The sequence below is a fragment of the Dermacentor variabilis genome, chromosome 6 (assembly GCF_050947875.1).
Source record: "Dermacentor variabilis isolate Ectoservices chromosome 6, ASM5094787v1, whole genome shotgun sequence".
Taxonomy (NCBI): domain Eukaryota; kingdom Metazoa; phylum Arthropoda; class Arachnida; order Ixodida; family Ixodidae; genus Dermacentor; species Dermacentor variabilis.
Window position 1 is genome coordinate 99,684,751 of NC_134573.1, and position 26,609 is coordinate 99,711,359.

The 26,609-nt window shown below is 47.9% G+C and overlaps 1 protein-coding gene across 1 annotated transcript; it reads right to left on the reverse strand.

Annotated features, from left to right (window-relative positions):
- Nucleotides 1-788: 788 nt before the first annotated feature.
- LOC142586229 (galactosylgalactosylxylosylprotein 3-beta-glucuronosyltransferase S-like) lies at nucleotides 789-26,609 on the reverse strand. Its single transcript, XM_075697481.1, has 6 exons — nucleotides 26,528-26,609; nucleotides 23,708-23,797; nucleotides 21,234-21,505; nucleotides 8,504-8,707; nucleotides 3,954-4,244; nucleotides 789-914 (listed from the first exon to the last, which is right to left on the reverse strand). The coding sequence occupies exons 1-6, from the start codon at nucleotides 26,607-26,609 to the stop codon at nucleotides 789-791; spliced, it is 1,065 nt and encodes a 354-aa protein (XP_075553596.1).

Below are 26,609 nucleotides of genomic sequence, written 5' to 3' on the forward strand. Positions count from 1 at the left end.
AAAGATCACTTTCTCGTGACGCCTGCGGCAAAAAGGACGTTCCACGTCCTCCGCCAAGATCTGTGAGTGGTGGCGCTGGCTAACAGTCCCAGGGTTCTACTAGGACACATAAATACCCAAAAAAGTGCATGGGGAAACGGCGCCGCGGTAGCTCAATTGGTCGAGCATCGCACCCGAAATGCGAAGGTTCTGGGCTCGGTTCCCACATGCGGCAAGTTGTTTTTTCATCCACTTTAATTTCCATTAATTTATCGTTTGTTTATTTGCATTTATTAAGCACAAGTAATTCCCCTATGTTGTCCTTGGTGTCTGTTTGTTGGCTTCTTAAGACAGGAACGAGTGTCACGTGTCAAAATTAAATTTATTAAAAGCAAACAACTCACCTTATTTAATGTAAGGTGCCATCCTGCGCAAACACATTTGCGTGCCGAAATCAGACCGTGGAAATGAAATTGCAGAAATGCTTGCTTGGATTTGCCCGCAATATTTGAATGCTACTTCGCACCCGGCGAATCTAGGTCCGGTGCGCGTCAATTTGCATTGTAGAACTTGCGGCGTAACGGAGTTCGCCACATTATTCGAGCCACGCGAGCGCAACAAAGGCTGTTAGGCTTAAAAATACCCTGAGGTGCGACTGGGCAGAGTAGAAAGCCAAAGGTATACGTGGCGCTTTCTTTTTCTTGTCGGCGCTTGACAGCATCGGTCGACATTTCTTGCCCACGCTTTCCCTCGACACAAGTCAGTGAAAAACTTCACACGAGGAACAAGACCGTAGATACACGCATATATTAAACTCCTTCTAAAATGCTCTGGTACAGTAGCGGTAAATTGTTCGGTGACGTAAGGTTAAGGCCAAGAACTGCATCACCCGAAGGAAAGTCTCTTTGCGCAGTATGCGTGTGCCAAACCAGTACCTGCGTGAAAAGGGCCGGAAAGCAGCATGGTTTCAGCAGGCGCCATCGAGCACATAAAATAATCAGTTGTGGCCAACGTGGCCGACTTTTTATTTAGCAAGTCGCTGAACGGACATCCCGGAATTATTACAAATAAGTGGCAGGCAAGTGTGAAATACAGCCGCACAAAAAAAACATATTTTCGTATATACCAAACTATATTGATCTCACTTAATTTGGTCGGCCTAATTACTAAAAAAAATGTTTAAATGCATTTTTTAGGAATATTCGATTAGCCTACCTGGACGGTATTAAAACAAAAACTTTAGGCGCGCTTCTTTCGCTCCATCTCACAGCGTCATTCACAGCTGGAAGATGAGTGGGTGAACCAGTGCGCCTGTACTTATTATGTATAAATCTTATGGCTTCCTTTGCAACCCTTCCGCGTTTGCTAAGTTAGTCTTTGTGTGAGGGAATCAAACCACATTTGCATATTCCAAGATCGGTCTTATGAATGTATGGTATATGAGCAATTTAAGGGGAATAGGCGTTAGCTTTAGGCACCTTTTAAGAAAGAGTAATTGACGTGTTGGGCTGGTGCGGTAATGTTGTCAATGTGCGAGCTGCATTTGAGGGCCGCAGAAAGCGCGATATTTATGTACATATTTATGCTCATTTAATTTAGCTAGCTCTGTGCCATTGATTGCGTAAATAAAGTGTGAGTGTCCTTTTTTTTTTTTTCTTGTCGCAGTGAATATGGCGGATTTTTTTTTTTTTTTTTTTTTTTTACGTTAGATGACCTCGGCCACTGCTCAAAACATTCAGATATTGTGTTAAGGGACGCACTCAGAGAAAGACGGTCTGCATGATTGTTAATTTCTTGGTAAATAGCACAGTCATCGGCGAAAAGCTTAATGTTAAAATCGATGTACGTTGCAATGTCAGTAGTAAAGATTAGCAATAACAACGGCCCAAGGGCTGATCCTTGCGGTGCTCCTGATGATACGAAATAGTCTTTGATGTCGCATGTTCGAAGAATGCAAATTCTTTCCCGTTCAACAAACAATCTTTAATCTAGCAGGTGATGGGCCCCGTTACATAAAACAGCTTCTACTTTCACACTGAACTTGTTATGGCATGCACCGTCGAATGCTTTCCATGGGTATAGTAGAATCATATCTGTTCGGCTACGGTTATTCAGGCTAAGCGCAAGGCCACGTACAACTTCTGTCAATGGAGTAATATTTGATAAGCCATTTCGGAGTTCGTACTGCTTAGAAGAAGGAAGTTTACTGATTCAAGGAAAACTGAAATGTGTTTAAATATTTTGCGTTCTAGGTGTTTACCCAATGTACTAGTGAGGGATACGCGGGCCTATAATTTGATACCATACCTTTATCTCCGGACTTACGTACTGGCATGATATTGTCTATTTTCCAGTCTGACGGCAAGTTAGTTGATTGGAAAGATTTCCTGAAAATTAAGCCGACATATATTCGGCACCATTCTGCGCACCTTTTAAGAAAGTCGTTTGGAATGTCATCGAAGCCACTATATTTCTTAGAATCAATGTTCAACCGCAGGTTCAAGATACGAGCATCTGGGATCTTTAGGTCATCGATGCTCACAGTAATGCATGAATCAACCGAGGGTATAGTCTCATTTTTTACTGTGAATACTGACTGGAAAAAAATCATTAAATCAATCAGCCTTTATTAATTTTTATTCTGCAGCTAGTTGTGTCTTTACTACGTTTCTACTGAAGCGCTTCTATAGAACCAATGGGGATTATTTGTAAGGAAATTGGGAAGAGTTAGGTTAAAATAATAATCTTTTACTGCCTTGGTTCTACTCCTGAGGTCTGCTGTGGCGTATAGAAGTTTTTAAGTTGTCGACTGGCTTGGATTATTCTTTGCCATTTTACGAAGCCGATTAACTCGGCACTTCGACTGAATAACCTCTCATGTGATCCAAAATAATGAAACAGCTTTGCTGTTTCATTATTTTTTTCGAAATATACTTATCAATATAAAGAAATGTAATCAATTTTAACGTAATCTAAAGAACATTTATAACATAGCATGCGTCAGCCGCCAGCTATGAAAAGCTATGAAACTCATGGTCTAAGTGTGTTAGCACATTGCTGTCATCGGCTCTGTGAAAGTTGATTATTAAAGAAACTTCACTGCGATTCGTTATTCTGCTGCTAAGTGGTAAAGTGCGTATCGATATATCGTGGTCTGAGATGTCTTGAATAATATTTGATTTGATAGCACTTCGCGGGAAGTGTTAGCCTAAAAGAATAAGGTCCAGAATTTTTTTTTTTTTACTGTGTCTTGTATGCGTGTAGGTTCAATCACGATTTCTCGAAGGTTAAATGCTATCAGATAGACAATGTGCATGAGGTAATAATATGATGTTTTTGTTCTTATTCCTTATATACGAAACGAAACAAATATTCAAGCGCTCCAATTAGCAAATTCTCAAATAGAATACGAATCGAATAAGCACTGCTATTCGATACGTGTTTGAAATTTTCATTATTTACGCACCCACCCCTTTAGAATTTCTTTTCCGCATTTTTAACTTACCAACTTCCGCTAAATCAATATTCTGCATGCTAAAGTTTTGATATTTCAATTTTTTCTTATCTCAGCTGCAATAAATTTTATTCGAATCAGTCCAGTGGTTATCTCTGAAAGGCAATCCTGAATGTTATCCGTATTTGAATAAGTAATTCGGAGTTGACTCCTAACTAAAACTTCCTCACAACGGTTTCCCCCAAAATGCACTTCTCGCGGAACCAGTGTAGCTTACGTAACCCCAGAGCTAACGTGGGCGCAGAAAGCCCCTCACAGTTTCACGTACATGCGCAGTGCGCGGACATGTTTCAAGGAAAGAAGAGCTCTTTACCATCGGACGTAGCCGCTCATATTAGGATGTGCTGGCGTGCGCACTATAGCTGCTTGCTAACGTGACAGTGCGCGCGGTTACAACATCAGCTTTTTTTTATTTTTAGAGTGAAAAACGAAAAGAAAAATCAGCAACCGAAAAATATACCTCGGTGCAGTTGTTTGCCAGTGGCTCCAAGTCGTTGACAGTGACGCCAAGGCTCTCGAGGAACGCGCTCTCGAGATAGCCTCGCTTGTAGGGCATGGTTGGGCTGGCGCTGGACAGGACCAGTGACATGTTGACGGCGAACCCGGCCATGTCCACGCGGAAGGCCCTTGCAGTCAGGTACTGGTCGTGAAAGCCTACCACCCGGCCGTCGGATGACACCACGGGAGAGCTTAAGTTTTGGTGGTCTATCATTCCCACGGGAAACACGCCAACCCGCTGAACCTGGGCAATCTGCGCGCGAAAAGCGGCTAAGGCAGCATCAGCACAGCCGTATTGCAGCCAAGCACTGTGAGTGACAGAGACACATTTATTCTGATAGAAAAGCTGGCAGGTCGGTATGAATCAAAGTTTCGACTTGCTATTCAGCATTGGAGAAGGAAAATTGTCGTAAAAATAGCAGAGAAAAAAAAACCGTGGATGATGGGAACGAATACGGCGGTGAATGAAGTTGAGCAGCGAATACTCTCGAAGTCGCAAATGAACACCACTCTCTTGCAAAGATTTGACGAGATCCTTAAGAATATGACGATAAGAAGGGTGAGGTCAAACTCCCAGGAAAACCTCTTCAGACAAAAGTTGATTGTGTATCTTAGACAACTGTTGTGCCTGTGAGAGTCATTGCAGCGCATATCGCAGGCACATGCGCAAAGTTAGTTCTGTAGTGTCAGGAACATCACACGCCTCGCAGTCGGAAACTGTTTCTACGGCCGATAACGTGCAGACAGCGCCGAGTGAACGCCACACTTAGTCGTAGTTCTGTGCAGCAAGCTTGCATTCTTCGAGCTGCTGCAGCTGCTTACGGGGGAAAGCTGTATTCACCCAATTTGGCGTGAAAGAGGCTCATAACAGAGTGGCGCCTGCCCAGTGGCACCTGGTGTCTCCCCTCTAGGCCCGCGCGCTCGATCACGACGCCTTCAAATTGAGTGCGCGCAAGCACTGCGCGCATCACGCCGCCATCATTATCGGCGCACTCTCGCAACCTTGCCCTCACACCCGCAGCACACGGTGCGCGGTCGCTCCTTCTTATACTCGTATACGATGCGTACATACATACATACATACATACATACATACATACATACATACATACATACATACATACATACATACATACATACATACATACATACATACATACATACATACATACATACATACATACATACATACATACATACATACATACATACATACATACATACATACATACATACATACATACATACATACATACATACATACATACATACATACATACATACATACATACATACATACATACATACATACATACATACATACATACATACATACATACATACATACATACATACATACATACATACGATAGGGACAGGCCGCCATTGGAATCTGAACCTGGCAACGTTTAACGCTAGAACGTTATCTAGTGAGGCGAGTCTAGGAGTGCTATTAGAGGAATTAGAGGGCAGTAAATTGGATATAATAGGGCTCAGTGAAGTTAGGAGGACGAAAGAAGCATATACAGTGCTGAAAAATGGGCACGTCCTGTGCTACCAAGGCTTAGCGGAGAGACAAGAACTAGGAGTCGGATTCCTGATTAATAAGGAAATAGCTGGTAACATACAGGAATTCTATAGCATTAACGAGAGGGTGGCAGGTCTTGTTGTGAAACTTAATAAGAAGTACAAATTGAAGGTCGCACAGGTCTACGCCCCTACATCTAGTCATAATGACCAGGAAATCGGAAGATTCTATGAAGACGTGGAATCGGCGATGGGTAAAGTCAAAACAAAATGCATCATACTGATGGGCGACTTCAATGCCAGGGTAGGCAAGAAGCAGGCTGGAGACAAGTCAGTAGGGGAATATGGCATAGGCACTAGGAATAGCAGGGGAGATTTATTAGTAGAGTTTGCAGAACAGAATAATATGCGGATAATGAATACCTTCTTCTGCAAGCGAGATAGCCGAAAGTGAACGTGGAGGAGCCCGAATGGCGAGGCTAGAAATGAAATCGACTTTATACTCTGCGGTAACCCTGGCAACATACAAGATGTGGACGTGCTCGGCAAGATGCGCTGCAGTGACCATAGCATGGTAAGAACTCGAATTAGCCTAGACTTGAGGAGAGAACGGAAGAAACTCGTACACAAGACGCCCATCAACGAGTCAGCGGTAAGAAGGAAAATAGAGTAATTCCGGATCAACCTACAGAACAGGTACTCGGCTTTACCTCAGGAAGAGGACCTTAGTGTTGAAGATGGGAACGACAATCTTATGGGCATCATTAAGGAATGTGCAATAGAAGTCGGTGGTAACTCCGTTAGACAGGATGCCAGTAAGCTATCGCAGGAGACGAAAGATCTGATCAAGAATTGCCAATGTATGAAAGCCTCTAACCAACCCTACAGGTAGAATAGAACTGGCAGAACTTTCCAAGATAATCATCAAGCGAAGATAGCTGACATAAGCAAGTATAATATGGATAGAATTGAACGTGCTCTCAGGAATTGAGGAAGCTTAAAGGACCGAAGAAGAAACTAGGAATAGGCAAGAATCAGATATATGCGTTAAGAGACAAAGCCGGCAATATCATTACTAATATGGATGAGATTGTTCAAGTGGCTCAGGAGTTCTATAGAGATTTATACATTACCAGTGGCACCCACTACGATAATGGAAGAGAGAATAGCCTAGAGGAATTTGAAATCCCGTAAATAACGCCGGAAGAAGTAAGGAAAGCCTTGGGAGCTATGCAATGGCGGAAGACATCTGGGGAGGATCAGGTAACAGCAGATTTGTTGAAGGATGGTGAGCAGATTGTTCTAGAAAAACTGGCCACCCTGTATACGCAATGCCTCATGACCTCGAGCGTATTGGAATCTTGGAAGAACGCTAACATTATCATAATCCATCAGAAACGGGACGCCAAAGAATTGAAAAATTAGAGACCGATCAGCTTACTGTCCGTTGCCTACAAGCTATTTACTAAGGTAATCGCAAATAGAATCAGGAACACCTTGGACTTCCCTCAACCAAAGGACCAGGCAGGATTCCGTAAAGGCTACTCAACAATAGACCATATTCACACTATCAATCAGGTGATAGAGAAATGTGCCGAATATAACCAACCCTTACATATAGCTTTCATAGATTACGAGAAAACGTTTGATTCAGTCGAAACCTCAGCAGTCATCGAGGCATTACGGAATCAAAATGTAGACGAGCCGTATGTAAAAATACTGAAATATATATAAAGCGGCTCCACAGGCACCGTCGTCCTTCATAAAGAAAGCAACAAAATCCCAATAAAGAAAGGCGTCAGGCATGGAGATACGATCTTTCCAATGCTTTTCACAGCGTGTTTACAGGAGGTATTCAGAGACCTGGATTGGGAAGAATTGGGGATAAGAGTTAATGGAGAACACCTAAGTAACTTGTGATTCGCTAATGATATTGTCTTGCTTAGTAACTCTGGGGACCAACTGCTATGCAGGCTCACTGACCTGGAGAGGCAAAGCAGAAGGGTGGGTCTAAAAAATTATCTGCAGAAACCTACAGTAACGTTTGACAGTCTCGGAGGAGAACAGGAGTTTACGATAGGTAGCGAGGCACTGGAATTGGTAAGGGAATACATCTACTTAGGTGGTGGTGGGATACATCACAGCAACGATGGCGGAAAAAAAATGGGCTTGAATCGACGCTGTGAAGGTGGTTCGCCAGCGAAGCTGTGGCATCACATGATTCCATGGACCAATGTGACATAGCCTAGAGGGATTGAGCAATGGACTACATGAAGTGATTGACGTCAAGACAATTAAATGCACTGTACCCAACTAAAAGGTAAAGTGTAAAAGGCGTCCTGACTGTGCGTGGCTTGCTTTGGCCACCAACCGCTGCGTACTGCCTAGCCTGATACTGACATTGGTAGGCATACTGACGTGAATTTTCCCGTCGCCAGTCGTCACGTTCACGCTTCTCTTCGGGAGTACTAACTATGCGTGGTCTTCCCATAGCGCCATCGCAATACCAAATGAAATCGTTTGCTAGGCGGGTTCTCCTTTTACATATGAAAGTGTAGTGACGTCACTCTTTGCTTCGTATGCTACAGTTGCCGCTTTCGCTTCCCGGCAACTGCAGCTTATGTAACCATAATATGGTTACATAAGCTGGTTTCATAATAAGCTGGTTACATAATATGGTTACATATGGCGATTGTCTTGTTTTTTTTTTTTATTTTATGCGTAATTGCAATGGAGGTAGGCCCATTTTCGCTTCATTTCGGGGAATCGTCGATTGTTCTATCGACGTAGACGAACAAATCCCGGGATCCGAGTCATACACAGCTTCGCTGTAAAAATTTGCCTGCTTGGAGTGTCGATGCATAGCTATCGTTATAAATGGGAGCGCCCCTGCAATAGCACTTAGTTGTGGAGTGCAGTGTACTAATTGCAGCACATGCTACAGTCAATCATCTGAAGTGCCACCACAGCGAGCGGCGTCTTTACCTGGGCGAAGAGGCGCCGGTCGTACGAGTTGTCGTCGTCGGCGAAGTACAGCACAGAGGGCAGCACGGCGTTGGCTCGCAGCCACGCTATCGCCTTCAAGCGAGGGGCGACGCCCATGCCATATTTCGGCGCACGAAATTCCGGGGGAGTCCGACTGGCCAGCTGAACGCCGGCAAGTCCTGACCGGCGCATTATTTTTTGAACCTGCAGATATGCAATTATTTGTTCATAGTCTTCATCCTGATTAACCGTTTGTGTGTCGAAAGAAATTCAATAATTTCTTTCGTGCTTTTGGGCTTCTGGGTTTACTTCGCAATGTATTAGTTACAGCATACAACGTGACGCATGGAACTGCGGGCCAATTATTCGGATTTTGATAAAATTTAGAGCAGAATAAATTGATCATAAACTTTCTGAGAATTCTTACGTGACGTTTCTGAGCCCCTCAAGAAGGTGTTATTGAAAAGAATAAATGTCGTTTCCCCTTAAAAGTACAGGAAGTACAAAAAATGAAATTTCCAAAACAGATGTTGCCGGTTTTCAACTGCTCCACGACAGGCTACGCCAGAAGAGTCCATGTTGACTTGATGTCACTACTATTAGCCATAATGATGCCCATCCTATGCCGAATAGTTATCGCTTCGAAAATATGTGATCAGGTATACGCGCCTATTGCGCAGAGAGCGTTTTGTTTTCAATCCTTGCAGAAAGCTAATTACTAGCCGTGCTTCTGTAAGAGGTCGGTCTGAGATTGACTAAGTGTTCTTGCATGAACGAAGGACTCCACACGACGAAAAGTATTTCGTATAATACAATGTACGTATGTTGTTCAAACGCTAACAAATAAAAGCAATCCAGTGGAGGGGAAAATATGACATCGCACTAAGTATTATTGGGACAGATTAATCAAAACAATACTTCTTCATAAACATATGCCGAAGTTTGAAGCATTATTAAAGCGGTGCAGATGTCGGACGGGAATGTCAGATAGCCCAACAAAGGCTTCTGCGCTCTTACTGCTGCTGTCATTTAAAAACTATCTAACCTTCTCGCCCAACGCAGATTGAGCCTGGTTAAATTTGGGAAGGGCTAGGAGCCGTCAAGGCCAGTCTTAAATATACTCTGCAACAATTTTGACGATATTCTACAAACGTGCTGTTACGTTTCGCCTACGACGCGCGGTTTAGCCGGCGCGACTGCAACAAAGCGGCAGACATTTTGGCCCGTTCGGCGTCGCCGCTACGCTCCCCGCCAAGCGCGTCCAGGCATGTTCCGATGCCACGTGTCTTCATGTGCGTGTGTGAGTGTATGTGCCATTGTGCCCGACCGGAGGCGCTACGACAGTAGAAGTCACCTTCTCCTCCCAGCCATTGTGCCCGACCGGAGGCGATACGACAGTAGAAGTCACCTTCTCCTCCCAGCCATTGTGCCCGACCGGAGGCGATACGACAGTAGAAGTCACCTTCTCCTCCCAGTCTTTGTGCCCGACCGGCGGCGCTACGACAGTATGCGTCACCTTATCCCATTGTACAATCACGTGCTCGTCTATTGAGGAGTTCCTTCTTGCCCTCAACTGCGAGAGTATAAAAACAGCTGCCCCCGGACGCCAAAAGGAGGGCTCCGATTTCTTCTGTTGAGTAAAGTGCTCTCCCGTCTCTCTACTTCGGTCAACCTGACCGCCAACTCTTTGCGATGTTAAAATAAACAAGTTGTTTTGTTGTTACCAGTCGACTCATGCTTTGCCGGGACCTTCGGATGCTTCCAGTTGTACCCCAGGCCGCCAGGCCAACGCTACCCTTGGGGCTTGCGACCCAGGTGCAACAACGGGCGTCAGCGCCGAGTTGCCAACAGATCGCACCAGCGGTGCGACCACAACAACCGTTGCCATCGGTGGGATTCAAATAACTGTCTGCCAGCGGTGAGATCGCGACAACGGAGGCCAGCAGCGAAGATATGCAGTTGACTGTATGCTGAGCAACTCAACGACGATCCGGGAGCAGTGCAACGAGCCCTGTGTGATGACTGGTTGCCTGCAGCGGAACGACTGCGCTGAACTCTTGGCTGCGAGGTTTGGTGAGTGCGGGACTTTCTTCTTCTGAGCTTTGCCAGGCTTTTGTTAGTGTCAGAAACAGAGCTGGTAGTTGTGGTTGTCGTTGCTGCCGGGTTAGTTTGCGGCAAGACAATAGTAAGCAGTAGAGAAAGCAGCATTCAGAGCAGCCATGGATTTGAAGTCGTTGCGCAAACCGAAATTGTTGGAGCTTGCAAGAGAGTTGGGTCTGGATGTCTCGGACAAACTCAGAAAACCAGAACTGCTAAAGGCTATTCTTGAGTTAGAAGCTGAGGATGACGAGCTGTCGGAATGCCTTGAGACCATTGAGGAGAGGGAGACTGCAAAAAGACAGGAGAGCGAACTTAAAGAACAAAAAGAGCGAGAGCAACAAGAGAAAAAAGAAGAGCGCGACCGTCAACACGCTTTGGAAATGAAGCGTCTCGAGATAGAGATGGAACGCGCTCGTAATGGAAGTCAGGCACACGGTGCAGGAGAACGAGTATTATTCAAAATGACTGACCTGATGCGGCCGTTTAAGCTTGGAGAGGACATCGGTTTGTTCCTGGTTAACTTTGAGCGAACGTGCGAGAAGCAGGGGTTCTCTCGGGAAACGTGGCCACAGCGCTTGCTCACTTTGTTACCCGGCGAGGCGGCCGACGTAGTCGCTCGCTTGGATAGAGAGGAGGCAGAGGATTTCGACACAGTGAAATCGAGTCTTCTAAAAAAGTACCGGCTGTCAGCGGAGGCGTTCCGTCGGAAGTTTTGGGAAAATGAGAAAGGCAGAAGTGAGTCATACACAGAGTTTGCGTACAGGCTTATGTCAAACATGCAGGAGTGGCTCAAAGAAGAGAAAGCGTTTGGTGACCACGAGAAAGTTCTGCAGTGTTTCGGGCTAGAACAGTTTTATAGTCGGTTACCTGAGAACGTGCGGTACTGGGTCTTGGATAGGCCAGACGTTTGTACGGTGGCTAAAGCCGCTGAGCTAGCCGAGGAGTTTGTGACGCGTCGGGCTCGCGGAGCTAAGGACGGTCAAAAGGGTGAATTTGGCTCGAAGTTTGAGAGGCCGAAGTTCACACCCATGAGAGCAAAGGGGAACACACGTAGTGCGGATGCGAGTGAAAGCAGTCCGACAGAACGTAAGGAGACGGCGGCAGCCAAACGCAGAAAGCGGTTCGAGATGAGGCGAGCGCGCGTTTGTTATACGTGCCAGACGCCGGGTCAATTTTCGGCGCAGTGTCCGGAAACAACACCAAAAGTTGTGTTTTTTTCATTAAGCAGCACTGACGAGAACATGAAGCTTCTCGAGCCTTACATGCGAGACCTCCTCGTGAACGGGAAAGAGTGCCGTGTGCTTCGCGATTCCGCAGCTACAATGGATGTAGTTCACCCCTCTTACGTAGAACCCCATATGTTCACGGGCGAGTGCGCCTGGATCAAGCAAGCCGTGGAAGCTCATAGCGTGTGTCTGCCGGTAGCAAAAGTGCTTATTGAAGGGCCTTTCGGAGCGCTTGAGACGGAGGCCGCAGTGTCATCTATGCTGCCCCCCCAGTACCCGTACCTATTTTCAAACAGGTCCGATCACCTCCTGCGCGAGAAGGGGCTTTTGTTTGGTGAGGCTAGCGTTCAGGCCTTAACCAGGTCGAAGGTTCGGGAGCTCGCTGCAAAGGCGGTAGTTGCAGGGCCGACGTTATCAAACAATGAAAAAGGGTCAGAGGCGCAGCAAGCCGATATTCAGAGCACGCCTGAACTGAATAAAATTGAGTCTGTAGCGTTGAAGGCGCCAGATACTGGAGAGGAAATGCCCGACACGGGAAAGTTAGAAGAGCTATCTACTGATTTGCTCATCGCGCCTACGTCAGACGGACTTGATAGGTTGCTAAAAGTCAGCCGGTCGGCTTTGATAGCCGAGCAAAAGCAGGATGGTAGCCTAGAAAACATACGCTGCAATGTCAAGGAAGGTATCGCCAGGAAAAATGCGCGTTTGGTGGAAAGAGGTGGAGTCCTGTACCGGAAGTATCTAGACCGCAGAGGAGTGGAGTTCGATCAGCTGATCGTTCCTCAATGCTATCGTGAGGATTTGTTGCGCTTGTCGCACGGGGGTTCGTGCTCCGGACACCTAGGAGTTAAGAAAACTAAGGACCGTCTCTTGCAAGAGTACTATTGGCCAGGGTGTTTTCGGGACGCAGACCATTTCGTGAGGACATGTGACACTTGTCAGCGGGTGGGCAAACCAGGGGACAAATCAAGGGCGCCGTTGAAATTGGTACCTATCATTACGGAGCCTTTTAGACGGCTCGTTATTGATACAGTGGGACCTCTGCCGGTAACAGCCACGGGGTACAGACACATTTTGACTGTGATCTGCCCAGCGACAAAGTTCCCTAAAGCAGTGCCGCTTAAAGAACTCAGCTCAGTTGAGATAGTCAATGCACTACTGTCCATATTTGCACGAGTTGGTTTTCCTGCGGAAATCCAATCAGATCAGGGCACAGTGTTTACTAGCGCTTTGACGACAACTTTTCTCGAAAGGTGTGGGGTAAAGCTGCTACATAGCTCAGTGTACCACCCACAGTCGAATTCCGTTGAGAAGCTCCACTCCGTCATGAAGCGCGTGTTGAGAGCATTGTGTTTTGAACATCGAACTGACTGGGAGCTGTGTCTGCCTGGGGTGATGTTTGCATTAAGGACCGCGCCGCATGCAGCTACGGGGTTTTCGCCAGCTGAGCTGGTGTACGGTCGCTCGCTTCGGTCTCCGCTTCGCATGCTTCGAGAATCGTGGGAAGGCAGGGGCGACGACCCAGTCGTGGTGGAGTACGTGCTTAAGCTCCTCGAACGCTTAAGAAGGGCACAGGAGTTGTCAGGTGAAGCAATGGCAAAGGCCCTGCAGAGGGCCAAGGTTTATTATGATCGGACAACCAGGGCCCGTCGTTTTGAGGTGGGCGATGAGGTCATGATATTGCGCACATCGCTAAACAACAAACTAGACGTGCAGTGGGAGGGCCCAGCACGAATTGTTCAGAAACTGTCGGACTTTAACTACGTGGTGAGTCTGCCAGGAAAGCGGAAAGCACAGCAAGTTTACCACTGTAATCTGCTCAAACCTTATAGACAAAGGGAAGCTGTGGTGTGCATGATGGTAAACGTTCCTAAAGAGCTCCCGGTCGAGCTTCCGGTACTAGGCTCAGTGACGAACAGGGAAGACACCGGTCAAGTCATTAGTGACTTAGTCAGTGGAGCATCGCTGTCGCGTGAGCAGAAAACCGAACTACACCAGCTCTTACAAGAGTTTCAAGGTCTGTTCTCTGAGAGGCCTGGTAGGACTTCTGTCCTTACTCATGACATAGAACTTACCTCCCCAGAGCCAGTACGATCCAAGGCGTATCGGGTGTCACCCCGCCAGAGCGATATTATGGAGGCTGAGGTAAAGAAAATGCTACAGCTCGGTGTTATTGAGGCTGGTGAGAGTGATTATACCTCCCCTTTGATTTTAGTTGAGGTACCGGGCAAGGAACCTCGTCCTTGCGTCGACTACCGCAGGCTTAATTCCATCACTAAGGATCAAATTTATCCGATCCCTAACATCGAGGAGCGCCTTGAGAAAGTTAGTAGCGCTCAGTTTATTTCCACCCTAGATCTTGTCAGGGGTTATTGGCAGGTTCCACTTACAGAAGAGGCTAGTAGGTATGCGGCGTTCATTTCACCAATGGGAACATTCCGTCCTAAAGTGTTGAGTTTTGGTTTGAAGAACGCGCCATACTGTTTTTCAAGCCTCATGGATAAAGTGTTGCGGGGACAGCAAGAATTCGCTTTACCGTATCTAGACGACGTAGCGATATTCTCCGCATCCTGGTCTGAGCATATGGCACACTTGCGGGCAGTGCTAACCCGCCTGCGCGAAGCGGGCTTGACAGTAAAGGCTCCTAAGTGCCAGTTAGCACAGGCCGAGGTTGTCTACCTCGGTCACGTGATTGGTCAGGGTCGTCGCCGCCCCTCTGAAATAAAAGTGGCCGCTGTGCGAGACTTTCCGCAACCGCGCACGAAGACCGATATTCGGTCGTTCTTAGGTGTCGCCGGCTATTATCAGAGGTACATCCCCAGGTACTCTGATATCGCGGCTCCCCTGACGGATGCTCTAAGAAAAACAGAGCCTCAAACAGTCGTCTGGGACAAGACAAAGGAAAGAGCTTTTAGCGCCCTAAAGAGTGCCCTTACAAGCCAGCCTGTGCTACGATCGCCAGACTATACAAAAGGGTTCGTTGTTCAGTGCGATGCTAGTGAGCGAGGCATGGGCGTTGTACTGTGCCAACGGGAAAATGGAGAAGTAGAACACCCCGTCCTGTATGCTAGTCGTAAGCTGACCAGTCGTGAGCAGGCGTATAGCGCCACCAAGAAAGAGTGTGCATGTCTCGTGTGGGCCGTTCAGAAATTGTCATGCTATCTAGCCGGCTCGAGGTTTATCATTGAGACGGATCACTGCCCTCTCCAATGGCTGCAGACCATCTCTCCCAAAAATGGCCGCCTCCTGCGCTGGAGCCTCGCTTTGCAACAATATTCCTTTGAGGTGCGTTACAAAAAGGGGAGTCTCAACGGTAACGCCGATGGCTTAAGTCGAAGCCCCTAACGTAGGAATCAGCCTCAAAATTGTTTGTTACTGATGTTTTTCTTCCTGAGGAAGGATTTTTTAACATATTGCTTTTGTTTAGTGTTTCAAAGTGATGATATGCTTTCTAGTGCAATTTTCCAATTTGTGGACGCGTTCTGAGTGATGCTAGACTACTGTAAGGAACTAGGCAGTGGTATAAAAGGGGAAAGAGCCTGGCAGGGCTTAGTGAGGGTTGTGCCGTGCTTGCTGACTGAGCGGTTGAGTTTCAGCGCAGTTCTAACGCTTGCCGGGAACGAGAACAAAAATGTGAACTCTCCCGAAGTCACTTTGCAGTGTCCCGTGCGAACCTGAACGAGAGAACGAGGCCTTCTCTGTGCGCTGCGCTCAAGAAACGTCGAGGGACGCCCGACTTCGGTTATGAGCATCATCGAGCGACATCCCTCCGGACAGCGGATGCAGTCCCCTGTCCATCGGGATCTCCTTCCCCCGGCGGGGCGGTCTGTTACGTTTCGCCTACGACGCGCGGTTTAGCCGGCGCGACTGCAACAAAGCGGCAGACATTTTGGCCCGTTCGGCGTCGCCGCTACGCTCCCCGCCAAGCGCGTCCAGGCATGTTCCGATGCCACGTGTCTTCATGTGCGTGTGTGAGTGTATGTGCCATTGTGCCCGACCGGAGGCGCTACGACAGTAGAAGTCACCTTCTCCTCCCAGCCATTGTGCCCGACCGGAGGCGATACGACAGTAGAAGTCACCTTCTCCTCCCAGCCATTGTGCCCGACCGGAGGCGATACGACAGTAGAAGTCACCTTCTCCTCCCAGTCTTTGTGCCCGACCGGCGGCACTACGACAGTATGCGTCACGTTATCCCATTGTACAATCACGTGCTCGTCTATTGAGGGGTTCCTTCTTGCCCTCAACTGCGAGAGTATAAAAACAGCTGCCCCCGGACGCCAAAAGGAGGGCTCCGATTTCTTCTGTTGAGTAAAGTGCTCTCCCGTCTCTCTACTTCGGTCAACCTGACCGCCAACTCTTTGCGATGTTAAAATAAACAAGTTGTTTTGTTGTTACCAGTCGACTCATGCTTTGCCGGGACCTTCGGATGCTTCCAGTTGTACCCCAGGCCGCCAGGCCAACGCTACCCTTGGGGCTTGCGACCCAGGTGCAACAACGGGCGTCAGCGCCGAGTTCCCAACAGATCGCACCAGCGGTGCGACCACAACAACCGTTGCCATCGGTGGGATTCAAACAGTGCCAAGTCGTTGGGGCTGGTCCTTCTGACGATTTAGTGACGCATTTAAACGCCCCCTGTAACGCGTGTAATTTGTTGTAGGGCTTTAACATGGTGCATTGTTATCGATCGCATGGGTGCAGTGTTACACTGAGCTTTCAGCCACTTCATTACAATTTACGTGGTAGTTAGGGCAATTGACCTCAGTTGGGAGAGCTATCCGATAGGCTACCCAGGTGACGTCATGCGTAATTTTTCCAGCGTTATGGTGTAGAAATGTTTTTTCGTAATAGTTGGAATGTTGGTTCATTTCTTTCTGTAAACATTGTTATGACTTTATCCGACCAGTACAAACGACAGCGCTGCGGCGACACCAACTACTGCGGACCGCGGTGCAAGGTGAACTGATAACGCAAGCAAACAAACTGCAGGTGGTGGTGCCAGGTGCTCTGATGACTTTCCCATCATTATCGCTACAAGAATGCACGGTAGCTGAGGCTGAAGAAGCGGCCGTTGCTCTAGCGGCAGCGGAGGGCTACCAGATCGGACCATCGCTAACACTACTCTCGGACTCGCAAACAGCCTGCGCAACTACTTGCATGACAGAATCAGTCACCGAGCACTCCGCATACTCTGTTCAGTAGACTGTGAAACACAACAACAAACAGGCACAGAACCACATGAAGCGATCACACACAAGATCTTATGGGTACCGGGACGCGGGGGTGGCAGGGAACCAATAGGCGGACAGGATATGCACAAAACCACATGACGCGATCACACACAAGATCGTATGGGTACCGGGACCCACGGGAGTGGCAGGGAACCAAGAGGCGGACAGGATAGCTAGAGAGTGCACTAATTACCGAGCGTTCAACGTCGGCAGCCTCGAGGAACCCACGCCTGTACCGCCGAGAGTACTCGGCCATTTTCGACAATTGCAAAGGCAGCAGGAAGCGGTACCCCCCGCCGCACAAATGTTTTAGCAGGGAAGAAGCTGTCGCATCGAGACAACTACAAATAGAGTCGTACCCTAAACTTAATGTGTGAAGTAAAATGCACCCCACATTCATCATCATCATCGTCAGCCTGGTTACGCCCACTGCAGGGCAAGGACCTCTCCCATACTTCTCCAACTACCCCGGTCATGTACAAATTGTGGCCATGTTGTCCCTGCAAACTTCTTAATCTCATCCGCCCCCCTAACTTTCTGCCGCCCCCTGCTACGATTCCCTTTTTTTTTTTGGAACCCAGTTCGTAACCCTTAATGGCCATCGGTTATCTTCCCTCCTCATTACATGTCCTGCCCATGCCCATTTCTTTTTCTAGATTTCAACTAAGATGTCATTAACTCGCGTTTGTTCCCTCACCCATCCTACTCTTTTCTTATCCCTTAACGTTACACCCATCATTCTTCTTTCCATAGCTCGTTGCGTTGTCCTCAATTCAAGTAGAACCCTTTTCGTAAGCCTCCAGGTTTCTGCACCGTACGTGGGTACTGGTAAGACACAGCTGGTAATATACCCCACATTATATAAGGACAAATCTTCATGGTGCAATGAGAAACACACATTATACCACATAACACGGGCATGTCAACCACCTGGCTTAGTCCCAATCATATCACACCCAAACGCGGAGCAATGGGAGGAACTGCTGTTCAGCGAACACTGCGAAGACCAGCTAGGTCTAGTGCGGCGCGCACGACGGACAGCAGAAGCCAGCGGAGCCCTCGACTGAGGGCAGCCGACCATTGCGATAGAGGACGGACGAAGCAGCGGTTGAAGACCTCCAGTGAAGACACAAGGAGGAAGACTTTCTTGAAGAATCCGTCTAAGCCGCAGAAAAACACAATTACTAGAGCTCAGTAAAGTTTTCACTCACTCACTCCCATCATTACAAGCCGTTATCGTTGCTTATCGCATTATCCATCCGCGTCGGATCATTATCAGCAGTACTCCGCCGGTAGCCGTGTATGGCGCTGCCGCGCGGGTGCTCTCTTGAAAGCGATCTGCGATGTGGACAGAGTGCGCCGAGTGCTGATAGCTTCTCGTGCACTGTGTTCTCACCGCTTAGTTCCCGTTGAAGCGAGACGGGTGTACCCTATCTTAAAAGCGCTTGGCGATAGGGACGCAGCGTCCAGAGTGCTGATAGCTTCGTGTACGCTGTGTTCTGGCCACTTAGTTCGCGTTGAAGCGAGAGGCAGCACGAAGTTCAATGCGCATTTCATCACCGCTGCCATGGTGAAACATTTGCCGCTGCCTCCACGATGGCAGAGCTGGATTCCATTCATCTAGCAGTCAACTTCCTCCTGGACGATTTGTACAAGACCTCCGCAACTATCCTGTCAGTATCTAAAGTGGCCTTCCAGATGACCCAGCTCTCGGTGCATCACCCACTATCCATCATCCAGACACTGGTGAAGCTGCAGACTCTCCTGTCTGCATAGGCGAAGCTGCACACCCTTTCTGGCGGAATATCCACCTCGAGTCGACCCAATCTCACACCAGTATTTCCACCAGTAAGAAAGCAGATATCTTACTCAAAGCGCCTCAAAGATCCCAATTCGACACTCACATCCTAAGTCGCCGCACCTTTTGACGAAGCTCAATAAATCATCCGTCATCACATATCATAAACCATCACCTTGGACCGATAATGGCAGCACGTTACCCGCCATAGCCCGTGCCTTCCGAGAGACTGTAGCACAGAAATATATTGCCCGGTTAAATTATGCATCGGCTTTGTGCACACGGCCGATCGATGTTTCCGCTTCGGTCGGGTAGACTCCCCATCCTGTCTGGACTGCAAGGAGAGACTCCTGAACACATTCTCCACCAATGTCATCCACATACCACCGAGACACTCAAACTCCTGGGTGTTTATTTTCGCCTTGGGCTCCCATCCAACACTTCGCGACGCCTTTGCTTCCCGGAAGGTCCACAAGCCCTGCACAAATCCGCACTACGCGCTCTTCTATAATTTTACTCAAGCTTAGAGCTCTTTTCTCACGTCTATTTTCTTGGTTTCTTGTTTTCGCCGCTTCTCCTCTTCCATAGTGCCACATAGAAGAGGTTGACGTGTCCGCAGTTTGTGAGACATTTACCGTGATTTTTTTTTCTCTTTCTTTACCATCCAATACTACTCCTACTGCGTGGCCTGATGGGCAGCAGGGCAGTCATGCGGGCGTTTCATACACTCTTAAGCAAAATTACACCCTTTAGTCGTATCTCGCCGCACAACAGTAATCGTCATCTGTCTTGTCCGCATTTCCTTTATTTAACGCTGCGAGCCCGGCACTTCCAAGTCACGAACGGCATGCGCGTTATGAGCATGACAGAGCATTCTCGACAGGAAAGTACCGGGCGCAGCGTTTTCAAGAAAGGAAACGTAAGCAAGGCAGATGACAATTCTTGTTGTGTGGCAAACATATACCCTTTGCAAAGGGTGTACTTTTCCTTAAGAGTGCACGGTACGACTGCTAAAGCCAACTCGTTGACAACGCTCGTATTTTGAGGCTGTCCCAGCAGCCTTATCGCCGGATTTATCAGTGCACTGACCAAGCTTGTACATGATTAATTGACACCACCACCCAGCTAGGACCCTCCCCTTCAATGAACATCTGCAACATCTCCGTACGGCAGAATATTAGTACGCATGACTACAGCCGTGACGTTGCGAAGAAGCTGTTCTACCAAGAAACCGGCGTATTGGCGAAAGAGCGCTTGAAATTATGCCGCAGTGGCCCTTGCCTGTCGCTACACTAGAGCTCATACCCTTCTTACACGGCTTCTCGGCTCTTGAAAGTCGCAGGATGCACATAGTCGATCCAGTCCGAAAGTCAATCCGAAAGCGACAAAATCGAAGAGCAGTGGCAGACGCGATCGCCGCCCATGTGTAAGCAATGAAAACCACCTAAGCGTTTGGCAGAACAGGCCGAGTGACCAAATACTCGTTATCCGCGAATACGTCTTTATTCGACTTGACAGACGAGGTCACTAAATTTGATTTGGTGGAGATTTTCACCTTGCGAGTATGTGTGCTTGGTCTTCCAGAAACATCAATTGAACTTAAAACACATGACAGCTCAGCTAGCGGCTATCGCCTGCCCATTCAACTCCATAATACTACGAAGAAATACCAGAGACGTTTTCGAAACCTACAGTTTTTCACATGCATCAGAAACTTGTGCGGGTACGGACGGATGGATTGACGACTGGGTTGATTTTCTACCGCACCCTTTAAAACGTGATTGATGTCCCCAAGTACGTTGCATTACATTTTTGATGCGTGACTCGCGCACACGAATCATCGAAAAGGAATGGTTTATATTCCCAATGTTCAATGTTCTTTTAATTCTTTGTCTTCCCTATACATTCACTTTATCAGTCCGCCATCTGTATTTTACTGAATTCTCCGTCAGATTCATTCACCTTCCTCCTAATGTGTAATATTCAAGCTGAACGCTTCAGACAGGATAACTACGTCTTCGTTTACCTGTAGACGGATACCGTGACATGCTTACAAATTTCCCTCAATGTTCTCCGTTCTATTTTCAAGCACTATACTCAATTGTCTTCAACAGCGAATTTTCTCGCTATAACCACGCCTTTCAAACATCTAAACTGCACTTCTAACAACAAGGCATCGTTCTTTGAATTCACTTATTTTATAATGCTATTCTTTGCCGTACAGAATAGCCCCATATTTTGTTTCCTATTCATTGCTTTTATACAGTATACCCTTTCCATTGCTCTAGCGGTCTGCTACTATACACTAGCGGGGGAGAGGAACAACCGCACACAGCAAACTTTCGCACATCTGAATCCAACTCTTGCAAGATGCTCACCAACGTGGACGGCCGTTCGGCATCCTCGACGACGACCCAGAAGATGCGAACCTCTGCCAGCATGAGCGCCTGTGAAAGCCTGACCAGGTCGGGGGCCTGGGTGGCCCGCCGATATGTCGGTGTCACCACGTACACAGTGGGTCCCCCGACACAGGAGCGCGCACCGACGGCTTCGAAGACTCCCGTCTCGGAAGACGGCGACGATGGCAAGGTTACCGTAGCCACTGCAGACGACAGCACTGTTGAAGTCGCGACAGAAAGAATAAGATGTCCTGCAATGAAATTCAGCACGATTTTATTGTCGCCTGCATATTTATTGTCGCCTGCATATTAATGTCGCCTGCACAAATAAAAAAGAATGCTGATAAAAACAGGTACTATATTTATCAGCATTTTTTTTCTAACACGAAAGTGTTTTATGTCGGGGTTCACGATCTACCTCCTGTAACAGATGTGACCAGAGTTGCCAACCTCCGAAGCTTCGCCAGTTTCAGCGCAGTGGAGGCTCCAATGCAGTGTAGCTTGGTGTAGGCGGTGTAGGCCTTCTGCAGACCGACGACGCAGTTTTCGCACATGGTTTGTCTTTCGCGTCGAATTAGCCTGTGAAGCCTGCTCGCCTACGGAGTGTACCTTCAGCATGCATCAGCAGTGGTTCCACTCCGCCTACTGCTTCAGTTGCGGTGAAACCAACCAAGAAAACTGTTGCGCTAAACGGTGCACAAAGCCAACGACGTCGACGGGCGAATCCCGCTTTGGTCCGGCGAGAGACACGCTAGCGTGACGCAGCTTTGCGCGTCTTCCTGAAGCTGAGGGCGTCGCAACTCAACTGGCTGCCCAACACACTACGGAGACGGATCGAAATGCTCGTACCTTCGCCGAATTGACTTGGCAGCACGACGCCGAGCGCCGAGTAGACTTGTAACACGGTCGCCGACCCGCGAATCGTGCGCGTTTCGCTGCAGCGTACCGTGAGTTCACAAAGCGATTTGCTAACAACCCGTTCGGTTTCTCTTGCATTCGGTTTGCGAACGCCCGGGGTTTATGGCATATTTGCGCACCGCTCCGCGGCGCGTGCAATGCAGTATCTCCGGGGGATGTTTCTTGGATTTGCGAGTCGTTCGACCACTTCCGCTTGCGTGTCCATTGTGGAGGATTCCTGTGCAGCGCTATGGTGCCGCTGATGGCTACGTGCAAATTAATTCCACGCGTACAATAAACATGCAACGGCTTCTGTAAAAACACGTTTCACTTTCGTGTTCTACTGATTCCTGTGAAAGAGGTGTCAACCATACATTCTTTCGTGTTTGCGTGTGGTCTGCTTAAGCTCAGAGCATTGCTTTGATGGCCCGGCTATTGGTGAAGTATCGCTAGTAGTGAAGGCCTACGACGGTATACAAACGCATGGTTTCGAGATACGTTTCAAAGAAAATGACAGAAACAAAGACAATATTGTTACAAGCCACTCCCACTTGTAGAAGAAGACGCGCGCATTTCAGCGAGTTGGGCTCGTTTTCAGAAAACAGTCATTAAGCTATAGCTGTTCGTAATGCCATCCAACCGGGGCGTTGGACATATTGGTGAAAGTGGCCGGCTAGCGGCAAACAACACTCGCGAATGAAAAGTTTTCTGAACTCGGCCCCTGCGGCAAAACGTAAACATTGGGCAAGTCATTAGCTGTGCCACCGAGTATACTTGACAAATAGTACTGGTATCAGTCACTCTGATTTCTCTCTGTGCTGAGAGGCTCTTGGACAACGTGGGTACCCTTGTTACACAGAGCGCTCGCGAAGTGCGGCGTGGCGTGGACACTTAAATGTTTATGTCGACAAACATGACAAGTAGTATTCTAAACAAGAGACAAGCTAATATGAAGGCGGTGCCTTGAAGTTATCAACAGTACAGTCAAACAAAAATTCATGCTAAAGCCAGCGTTTGGGCACGGAGAAGACATGTCTTCGTGAGGCACAAGAAAGAAAGAAAGAAAATCCCATGTCCCTAAGTTCCTAATCACTTCAGACCTCCATCTTCTGTCTCACTTTTCCAACTTCCAATACCAGCTTCCAACCTCCAACTTTTGTCTTGTTTGAATTTCTACCCATGCGCGTAGTATGGCAACCTTCTGCTACAGATGTTGATTGTTGCCGACGGGTGGTTACATCACCATAGCGAGAATCACTTTTATGACGTAATCTGATTCCACTCAAAGCGATAAATTTAATTTATAGGCCCACCATAGGTGAGATGTACGCAGGCCTTTTCTTTTTTTTCTGGACGGAGAAAGGAGCGGCAATAATTTCTATCTTGATGCGCGATGATTTATGAAACCCAGGTTAGGTATTATGTCAGCTGCGTTTGTTGCAGCTTGTTAGTGTTGTCAGAGTCCTTTAAGAAAACATGTACGGTCAAATATGAGGGGAGAGCGAAGGACGGCATTTTTCTGACCAAACTGCACGGAAGAAAAGGGCACAACTTACCGTTTAACACCAATAGCAGCAGGATGCCAGTTGCTGCGCACAAGGCGACCCTTCGCCAAACTCTACGCCGCAGGCGCAAGCACACGTGACCTGCAAATTGCAGAGTGGGTTGCTCAGGGTGGCGAGGTGGAGAGAGGTTTACTCTCGTTAGAGTGCGCTAAAATAGTTCCGCGGACGTCGAGAAAGCGAACGCAACGCGAATAACACTGCATGCGCTCAACGTGAAACGTTGTCCGCACCTTCTTCGTAGGTTTTATATTTATAGAAGTGAGACTATGGCAATAACCTGTTGTCTTACAGAAGTGACCGTTACCGTGCCTACGTTGAAGTTGCGCTTTCGTTCGACAGTTTTCATTAGAGACCCAAGAAAAGCCATTGAGGCAACTCACTGTCAGTTGTTGACTGCTTTACTCACCGAAACGCACTCGCATCGTAAAATCAATCGCGGTCACTTAGAAAAACACTGACAACGTCACTTAAACAGAAGATTGGTTGGTTCGGTTTCCTGTACGAGTTTGCGCACTTCTTCTTCAGCTTCTTCTTACCCATTAAATGTAGGGTTCATTCCCGCTACCGTGGCTTGGCCAAGAATAGCATATTATTTCAAAGCATAATCCTAAATAACCTTTTAGGTCTAATAAAGAGTGATGTGAAAAGGCTAGATTACATGTAAGCGCCAAAAATGAGACTATCAGTAAAGATTGGTATTTTCAACTTTTAAAGCAGCCCAGACGTTACCATTTTGACTACCGGAGTACACGTTCTCCGTAGCATACAATTATCGCAAGTTGCGGGAGGGTGCCGACTGCTTATCCCCCGCCACCCCGTGGACCCACTGTGGCTGAATCGGCTAGGCTCCGCAATAAAGGAGAGTAATCTATCGAGTATACAGAGAGTCTGTGGGAGGCAAGCTCCGAAATTCTTTTTTTATTGTTATTTTGCTACATTGAAACGGTGACGACATAGAGAGGAGTGTTGAATTGCCTCGTGTTCTTTGCAAAGCGTTCCATTTCCATCCGTATTACCAAACAAATAATCTGTGGCTCCAATGTTACCTGCGGTATACATAATGCGCCATTTCACGCTCTTATTGATCCGAATAGATGTATAGGTGCCTAATTAGTGGCACATACCCACTATGGGGGATTCACCAAGAACCAAGTTGTTGAATATACCAAGAAATACGCATTGTCAGAAATAGGAAACGTAGGAGATCAGAAATCGAAGTATTAGAATAGGTAAGTCCGAATCTGAAGAAATAGATTGGAAATAATTATTTTATGAAAGAGGGTAATTGAATAACATAAAATAAAACAAATAGAATTCAATCTGGTGGCAATCAAGGAACATTTTACTTAACAGAGAATTGAAATCTCATCCATGGAAGAAGATGCTAGATTGTAGCCCAAAATTTTTCGCCGCTGTGCCCAAAGAGTGGGCGAATCACTTTCACGCGCCCCCTGATATTGTATTCCCCGCATGGCTTCCCTCCCCTATAATCCGGCTTCACCGCGTCGCTTTGCGCCGGAGGCGGTCTATGTGGTTGCAAACTAGCTCGAGAGATGGCGCGACCGTTGCGCTGCTAACGCCTCCTAACGGTGGGGTCACTGGTGCAAAAGGCAGTATGTGGGCGGTTCCTCTTAGGCATGGGTCAGATCTGCGAAAGGCTCAACAGCAGGACACCGGAATGGACGAACACGATCTTTCGAACGTGTCACCGTTCACGTGGCCGTACACGCGAACGATTAGGTGTTGGTGTCCAGCATGCGAGCGAACATATTCACTCGCCCTCCGGTCGCGGCGAGGCGGACTTCCTCGATTTGTCGCGCGCCCTTCGGCATGTTCTATCGGCTGGCTATATTGGCGTATGAAAGGCACAATGAATGCCTTTGTGAATGTTTGCACTGCTGTGTTCTCTTTGCTTTGTCCCAAGACTCTTGCACGGGTGAGACCGCACATCTGGCAGCCAACGTGGGGCCCTTGGGGCATCGGACGATAGCTTTAAAGGTTTTGCTTCGTCCGAGACCTTTGTTTTAACCCCGAAGCGTAGGTGTGATCGCTAGCGTCGGCGGCGTGCTTTCTTGAGTGAGGCGACAGCTGCTGCAGCGTATTTGACCTTTTTTTGAGTACATTTTTTTTAGTACATTTTTTGAGCAGTATTTTTGAGTACATTCGTCGGTATGAGAGCCATGTGGTCTGCATCTTGGGTGAGTGAGGCCTAGCGCCCGCGGAGAATTGGCCAGCCTGAAGCGAATGAGTACGGAAGCCTCGTGGGAGGTTCGAGTTTCTCAAGTTAATAGCTTCTATCTCTCGCTCTGAAAGTCGGCGCTCTGGGAGCCGTGTGGCCGTGGGCCACGGGTGCTGATACGGGCTGTCTGGTGTTATGGTCTGGCACCGGGTGCTCCGACACTGTCTGGGACGGTGGGTGCCGTCGACTCGGATGCTGTGTGCACCGAGCGGGGTAGGACCACCTCATCGATCTCACGTCGGTGAACAGTGGCGTTGAACTGTCGCACTTTGGTTCCCTCATTCCAGTTAGCCTCGCACGAATCTCTGGCGAAGCACCCAAGGTCGCTTCGTCAGAGGCGGCAAGGACTAGAGGAACCGATTGGGGTAGGCGCAGCAGGAAGCGTTCCCAGAGCTGAGCACCGTGAGTGATGACGTTGTGCTCGCCCAGGAACGCCACCGCATCCGGTGGAGCATTTGGGAATGACGTCTGTCTCCGAGCTTTTTGGTCAGAAGCTGTTGTAGGCGTCTGCGTTTCGAAGGTAGAGTATGCGTTAATATTTTTTTCCTTGAGGTGCTAGAGGGGTTTTTGACCTGAAGGCTGGACAAGGACGCCGGTGAGCTCGCGGGCCACCTGCGGTGAGAGTGACGAGATCACTTTGTAGTACCGAGTCAT

What these genes read in the sequence shown, in the direction of transcription:
- LOC142586229 (XM_075697481.1), bottom strand. Translation starts at nt 26,609, where the DNA reads ATGACTCGGTACTACAAAGTGATCTCGTCACTCTCACCGCAGGTGGCC. An exon ending in CCGAACGGCCGTCCACGTTG is followed by an intron (nt 8,708 to 21,233) that starts GTGAGCATCTTG and finishes GCATATCTGCAG; the next exon opens with GTTCAAAAAATAATGCGCCG. An exon ending in TGGCAAACAACTGCACCGAG is followed by an intron (nt 915 to 3,953) that starts GTATATTTTTCG and finishes CTTTTCACGCAG; the next exon opens with GTACTGGTTTGGCACACGCA.